General features: G+C 41.6%; 1 protein-coding gene across 1 annotated transcript in view; it reads left to right on the top strand.

Moving 5' to 3' along the window:
* Nucleotides 1-6,473: 6,473 nt before the first annotated feature.
* Nucleotides 6,474-7,854, top strand: part of EMB (embigin) — a 47,116-nt gene continuing 45,735 nt past the window's right edge. The window contains exon 1 of the mRNA XM_024125420.1: nt 6,474-6,803. Within this exon, the coding sequence (XP_023981188.1) occupies nt 6,695-6,803 (109 nt within the window). The 5' untranslated portion in view covers nt 6,474-6,694. The remainder of the gene's footprint in view (nt 6,804-7,854) is intronic.

The raw sequence follows: 7,854 nt of genomic DNA, 5'->3' as shown, positions 1-7,854 counted from the left end.
AAAAAAATATAACTTTTGTGAAATCTACAATAATAATAGTAACAACAACAAACATTCACATATTTTGTTTTATCATTTGCAATACTGCCAAACCTGTTATTTTCACCTTTATGACACTGGCAGATACGTATTATTTTCCCATGTTATGGGAAAAGAAACTGAGGCTGGAGTGGTTAAGTGATATTCCCAAATTTACAAAAAGATTAAGTGGTATTGCTCAGTCTCAAAACTGCTGCCTCCAAGTATCTTCTTAATCAGTGTGAACATGCAAGGCTGTCTCATCCACAGGCTGAGTTTTCTCCTTTTTTATATGGCATCTCCATTTTTGCTAATTTTTTCACTGAGGAAAGCTAATCTTCCTGTCTTTCCCTCTTAGTCAAGAGCTCCTTAAATAATACCTAAGTTTATTAACTAAACACTTTCCTTAGCAACCATTAATCTTCTAGAATGACTACAAAGCTGCTTTGTATCAGAGCGCAAATCAGGGTTACGAATGATAGATCGATTGATTGATTTCTTATGCCACATCTTCAAAAAGACATTTATAGAGCACCTAACAGGTTGTAAAAACAAAGAATATGTTTTCTTGGCAACAGTTTAATGAAAAAAGAGAGGACATCACTACAAACGGCCAAATATCTAGTTGTTGAGATCAATCAGTTTTATTTAACTTGTCAATCTTATTTTTTTACAAATTTTAACAAAACAGTTGAAATCATGGGAAATAATATATTGGCTCTATTTTGAGATAAAACTCTCTGCATAAAGTCAAACATTTGGATAAAAATTGAGAATTTGAAAGCAGTTATAGTGGAAAATGTCCTTCCTCGCCATCCCCTCACTCCTATTGTAAAGGTTGAAATAAAGCTTTATGGATCAGGCTTGACACCTTTGATTTTGCTTTCTGCAACTGCTTTATCTCTAAAATGTGAACATGAATGGGATCTCTTGAGAATCAGTCCAGCTATGAAATCTTCACTTCCATCAGTCTAAATAATCAGATAACTGGGAATATTCAGGTTATTTAATTTTCCTTTCTCATTCATATGTTCGGTTAGCCCTCTGCCCCATAGTTTTAATTAGACATTGTCACTTCCTTGAGCTAGCATGAAATATGAGAAACAGTTAGGAATATTAAACAAATAATAAATGAATAATTCATTTAAATGAGTGGATTACTTTATTGGCCCAAACGCAGAAGCAAAATGAAGTTCTAAAATAAAAGATGACTGGATATGACAGGAAGATGAGTCATAACTGTTGTTTATAAATGCATCAAAAAATAAAACATAAAAAGAGAAAGCAAAAAATACTAGAAGAAATCATAGATACTTTTATGTTTTTCTTAAAATAATGAAGGCTTTTTCTAGCTATGACAAAAGCAGAAGTCATTTTTCTTTTTTTCCTAAAGACTGGTTAATCTGACTGCACAATACATAATTTTTGGTGATAACGCCAGAAGACAAAAGGCATACTGGGAAAAGTTACCACCAAAAGTGAAATAGACAGTGACAAGTGACCCAAGGAGGCTTGGTTTCTCCTGAGGCCTCTTACCTTGACCTGTAGATGGCCACCCTCTCTCTGTGTCCTCACATGACCTTTTCTTTGTATGCACACCCTTGGTGTCTCTTCTATAATCTTGGATAATGTCCAAGATTAGTCATATTAGATTTTGAGCCCACCCATATGACCTCATTTAACCTTAATCACCCCTTTAAAGGCCTATCTCCAAGTACTCTCACATTCTAGGGTACTGGGGGGTTAGCGCTTCAACATATGAATTTTGGGGGAACACAATTCAGACCATAACACTTTGTGCCAAGTGATCATAAGGTATCAGGCTTTGGTCTTCCACTCTTCACCTTTATGTTGGGATGCCCAGAATCTCCTCAGGCACAGTGCTGAGTGAGTCCCACAGCAAAAGGTCTGTACACCTTTAAGTCATTTCTAGACTAGGTGGCTAGCAATAACTTGTCTCTATACCAAAGGGACTGCAAAACACAAAATTATATTAGAATAAATCTCTACCAAGTATATCCTTAACTCAACTTCCTTTTAGCAGGACCCCCAAAACAGTCACAGCATGCCATCTGATATGTGGGAAAGTATGACGCAAGAGAAGTTGGAGTAGAAATAAATGGTCATATTAAACAGTTCCAGTTAAAGTAGCTTACTTTAGCAAATTTTACAAAAAATCATATGGAAAATGAACATATTACTAGTTCCTGTCCCAGAGCCTTAGAATGCATCTGTACAAGTCATGGATCTGACTTCCCCTTCTAACAAGACTTGCCTATTTCTGGGATTGGATGGAGTGGCTGCATTTGATATGAGTAGAAGGTATATTAAGTTGAAGGAGTATCTGCTTTTGTTTCAGAGAATAAGTATGAAGAAGGGTTGCCTGTCAACAGTGAATAGGACTGCAGAGAATATCTGACATATATCTGGCCTCTCCCGTTGCGGAGCGCAGGCTCCAGACGCGCAGGCTCAGCGGCCATGGCTCACGGGCCTAGCCGCTCCGCGGCATGCGGGATCTTCCCGGACCAGGGCACGAACCTGTGTCCTCTGCATCGGCAGGTGGACTCTCAACCACTGTGCCACCAGGGAAGCCCTACTCATGGTTTTAGACCAATTATGATTTATCTCCTAGCGTGTAGTAGAGGACTTCCATCCCTGAGATCAAAGGACCTCCATACATTGCTTAAATAATTTAGCAATTATTAAATATATATGCATATGTGTATACAGTATATATATACATTCATGTCTATACATGTAATACCCATGTATATATACACACATATATGTGCATATATATATATATATATATATATATACACACCTATATATCAATATATCTATATATTCTTTTTCTTCCTTCCAGAGAAGGAGAGCAAATGACTATCAGATGGTCATAGGCCCCAATTTAGAAATGGTATAAACTTCTGAGTAGCTTTGGAACTTTTTCATCTAATTCTTAATATCCAGAGACAACTAAAGTGGTTTCTTTTTCCTTCCATATCCATTCCTGACCTTGTTCAAGTATAGGATCATTTTTTTACAATGTAACTAGAATCACATCTGATGGTCTGCCCTGTATTAGTTTATTACCACCAACTTAGTAATTTAACACAAATTTATGATCTCATAATTTCCATGGGTCAGAAGAGACAGGCACAGTTAATTGCATCCTCTGCTCAGGGTCTCACCAGGCTGCAAAGTGTTGACTGGGGCTGTGATGTCATCTGAGGCTTGGGGCTTCTTCCAAGCTCACTGGTTGTTGGCAGAATTCAGTTCCCTGGGGTTGTAGGACTGACATGCTCAGCTCCTGGAGGATGCCCCTCTCCATGGGCAGTTAGTTCACAATGTGGCTGTTTGCTTTTTCCAGACAAGCATGAGGGTATCTGCCTCACTAGGAATGTCTCCCTCTAGCCTGCTGAAATACAGTCTTATCAGATGTAACCTAATCAAAATAGTGACTACCCCAACATATTCACAAACCTGCCCACATTCCAGGATCACCCCATGTGACCAGGTGTCAAGAATCTTGGAGGCCACTGAAGAATTTTGCCTACCATTATCTCATGACTTGGATTTGTATTCTACTAATGGTCAGTAGCAAATTCCCACCTTTATTTTTAGTATTTTACATATTACTGTCTGATATAATGCTTTTTTCTAACAAAATTTTAAAATTAAATATTATTTGCAGTAGGAACTAACCCCCTCCACATTCCCATTCTCATTTTCACAGTTTCCCAGGATCATGTCATACACGTTTCACTCAACAATAGCTTAAGGAAAAAAAAAAAAGAAAGATTTTATAGCATTATTTTACTATAGAAAAAGGGAAAACAGAGTTTTAGGAAAAACAGAAGAAGAAAAGAGATGTTTTGCCTATACTGAAAAGAGTTGTAATGTAGTTGGGAAAGAAGATATAATCACATAAGTTGAATACCAATAAAATATTTAAATGGGGGTTGAAACCAACAATGAAGGTCAAGTCACAAGGCTGTAAATTGTTAATTGTCAAATTAATCCTAGGGAGATTCAGAGGAGAGTGGTTGGATAATTTATTGTGGTGACACAAGCTACCCTTAACTTTAGTGTCTTAAAACAATAGTGTTCTTACATCTCACAATTGTGTGGACCAGGAGTACAGGCAGGGCTCAGCTGGGCAATTCTTCTGCTTCAAGGAGCATCACGTGGCACTCAGCAGGCCTTGTCTGAGGCTCCAAGAAGGGTCCCTCACAAAACTAGCACACCTTACTGCCCCTCAGCCCCTCTTTCTACATGGCACCTCATCCTTCTAGGGCCCCCATGTAGTTTGGGCTTCTCACAACACGATGATCTCAAGGTAGTCATACTTCTTTCCTGGCAGCTGTCTTGTGAGAACAAGAAGGAAGGAAATGGATGCTCTTGTGGTCTGGATCCAGAAATTCACACAGTGTTACTTCAGCAATATTCAACATGTCAACAGGAGTCACCCAGCCCAAGGGGAGGAAATACAGGACCCTCTTTCTTCTTCAACATACCTCATGATGAGGACAGTGTAAAAGAAGATGTGGCCATATATAATTCACCATGGAGAGAAAGGTCAATCTGGACCAGAAAGATCAGAAAAAGCCATACATGGAAGGTAGTATATAAATTGGTTTTAAAGGATACGGATCATTTGAAAAAAAGGGACTGGGGATAAGGCTAAAAAATATAAAATATAAACCAGTACTCATGGGGAAAACTTTCAAAATGCTTAGCAAAACAAGAATTATATTTCTTCCTCAATTTATTTAGCTCTAACAGCAAAAGAGAAGTGGAAACTAGCGTCAACCTGGCAAGTCACTTTTTCCTGTTCATAAACACGTTGATCTGACTGGGAAGATAATTTTTCCTTAAATGAGGTCAGCTTATTTGAAGAAAGGTGAATTTGAGCTTAAGGGTTTTATTGGAGTAATTGGGGAAGGTCAGTCAGAGTTCAGTTTGTTTTGAGAAGTGCTTAATTGTTAAAACTCTCTAAAGGCATAGGGAAATGCTTGTAGTTACTCTTGAGACAGGATGCAGGGCAGCAAGACAGGGGTGTGACTTAGCGACCAGTGATCAGGCAGTTTGGGTTTAGCAAGCCCGCTCAAGGTCCTAAGAGGGTCATGATGTAAAATGTTTAGTCCTTCAGGGTCTCTCATAAGGCTTTGTTCAGAAAGGTTTAATCATTATAGCCATAATTTTCTGACTGAGACGAGGCTTTCCTTAGATTTGTAGTTCATAGATAAATAGCTCTCTAGATGTGCGTGTGTGTGTGTGTGTGTGTGTGTGTGCGCGCGCGCACATATACGGGTGCTCCTTGCAGTACAAGAAATGAACAGAGTGCCTGGCACTTGGTGGAAATTTAATATTGCTTAACGAACTGTATTATTCATGTTCTCTTGATACAAATTTAAATAATCTACACTTTCCCTCAAAGTTTTGCCTATGTAATATTAAACTGGAAACAGAGGAATATTTTAAAAGTACACACCAATTAAAAATCATTCCTGTACGAGGTGAGCATAGCTCTTGTCTTGCACTTCAATTTTCAAAATTCGTGTCTAACATTTTCTTTCAATCCTTTTCTTGACACTGATATATTTTGAATTTATGACTATCAAACCTGATATTGCAAAGACAAAGGCAGAGGGAACAAACTCATGAGAAATACTTTTAAAATATATCTTTTAATGTGTTATAACAGCCTGGAGAATTATGACATCTTACTACTCCTTTATGTGGTAATTAGATTCCTCCTACCCTCTCCGATAAAGCAGTAGCTTTTAGCTGTTTTATTTTATTTGGTCGGGAGCACTGAAAAATTCCAAGCTACAGTAAGTAAGGGATAACATTATCTTAAACGGTGTTGGAGTTTGACAAAGGTCTACAGGCTTGTGCATTTTACACAGTTATCTACTTTCCATAGTTTTGTTTCTTGAGCTCTAAGTGGCTTCTCGGAAACTGCTAGGTTAAGCAAACAAAAGAAAAAGGAAAACAGACTGCGGGACTCTTGAGACTCTGAAACCTTAATCTAGAGCGAACCGGTTAAGCCTTCAGAGACTGGAGAGGAGGCTGTGTGCGATTGGTAGGCAGAGCAAAGACAGATTAGTCCAGGATGCAGGCAGGGCAGCTGGATAGCGCCTTCCACCAGCGCACACATAAGCCTTCTTAACCCAGAATGGCCGGGGGAGCTGAAACGCGTTCCCATCCCACTAAAGTAAATAAGTGAACCTTGCTTCAGATGAACTGCAAAGGAGAGTCTGCAGATACATAGATATTTAGATACTAGGAGTTTCGACCTCTCTCTCAGGAGATGGGCTAGGCGCCACCTACCAGCGTCTTTAGCTATCTCCCCTCCCTGACCTGCTGGGGCGGAGAGGAGGCGGGGGAGGATGCGGCGCGGGGGTGGACACCGCACATCCGGGCGCTCCTGCAGCCGGCCGCGGGCTGCATAATTGATGGAGGGCCGGGCGCAGTTCTGGGTGTGCTTCTGGCACGGTGAGAGTGTCTCAGGGGAGGAGGGCAGGGCGGCCAGCCCCTCCCACTCCGCCTTTTCTCGAGTGTCCTGCGCCCGGGCCTGGCAGCGGGCGCCGGGCCGCCGGCGAGTGTGCGCAGCGACTCCGGGCACCGACGGCGGTGGGTGCGCGAGGACCGCGGTGGACCTGCTGGCGCCATGCGCTCCCTCCCCAGTCTGCGGGGGCCCCGGGCGCCGCCCCTGCCGCTGCTCCTCCTGTGCCTCCTCGCCCCGGTGCGCCGGAGCTCGGAGGACGGCCGTACCCCAGGTGTGATGGTTGCAGGGCCAAGGAGGGGGCGGAGAGCGCGCGGGGATGCTGGCGACCGCGGGTGGGGAACGGCGTCCGCCTCCGCCCGTTTGCCACGCTAGGGTTATCTAAACTGGCCGAGAGGCCGGTGCGGTTCGGGCTCCTCCGCTGGAACGAACAGCGCCCTACGAGACGGGGTCGTGGGTAGTAGGGCAGTGTCTGGGTGCTCCTAGGAAAAGGGCGTGAGGGTGCGGGCAGGAACAAGGCAGCGACTTGGCCTCTGCTAAAGTGGCAGGATTTCTGAAAGCCACATTTCCCAAGGCCCTTCACTTAAATCGACAGTGAGGCTTAAATATCTCCTCCTCCCTTCCTGGCAGGTGGGTTGGCTTTGATGATGTTCTTTAGAGCTGAGCTGAAATAACACAACAACAACAAAACAAAGCCCCACGACTTAAGGATAACGTGTGTATCTTCTTTTCTACCTTGGTCTTTGAGAACAAAGACCATGGGTTTTTCTTTGTTTGTATTTGTGGTTGTATTATTAAGACACTGAAAGAGGGATTTTGGTGCAAAGCATCAGGGAAACCAACAACTTAGATTTGCCATTTTAGCTTCACCTGTTTATAATTACTTTTTATGGTGAAAGTATTCCATCTAACGTACTTTTTAATGCAAGTTCCTGTGTTATAAAATTCAAAGTATTAGTGGCTAATTAGGATAACAGACCACCTACAAGTTTGCAAATATTGCCCATCAGTAACTAAAATCAGGATATTATTCTACACAGGTTTTGAACCTTTAATAGGAATTCATTTTTTATGAGCTTAGAGCATGTAGATTTTTTGTAACATACTTTGAAGATGGAAAGATAATCAAATAATATTACTCATTTTTTAATAAATGTCCTTTAACAGGCCTAGCTGTTAACAACTTGGACAAAACGTAAAGATAAATAATAAGATTACTCTATTTTTTTTTTTTTTTTCGGTACGCGGGCCTCTCACTGTTGTGGCCTCTCCCGTTGCGGAGCACAGGCTCCGGACGCGCAGGCTCAGCGGCCATGGCTCACGGG

This window comes from Physeter macrocephalus, chromosome 8, assembly GCF_002837175.3.
Source record: "Physeter macrocephalus isolate SW-GA chromosome 8, ASM283717v5, whole genome shotgun sequence".
NCBI classification, from domain to species: domain Eukaryota; kingdom Metazoa; phylum Chordata; class Mammalia; order Artiodactyla; family Physeteridae; genus Physeter; species Physeter macrocephalus.
The sequence above is the reverse complement of the archived record's forward strand: the minus strand, read 5'-3'. Positions and strand labels throughout refer to the sequence as shown.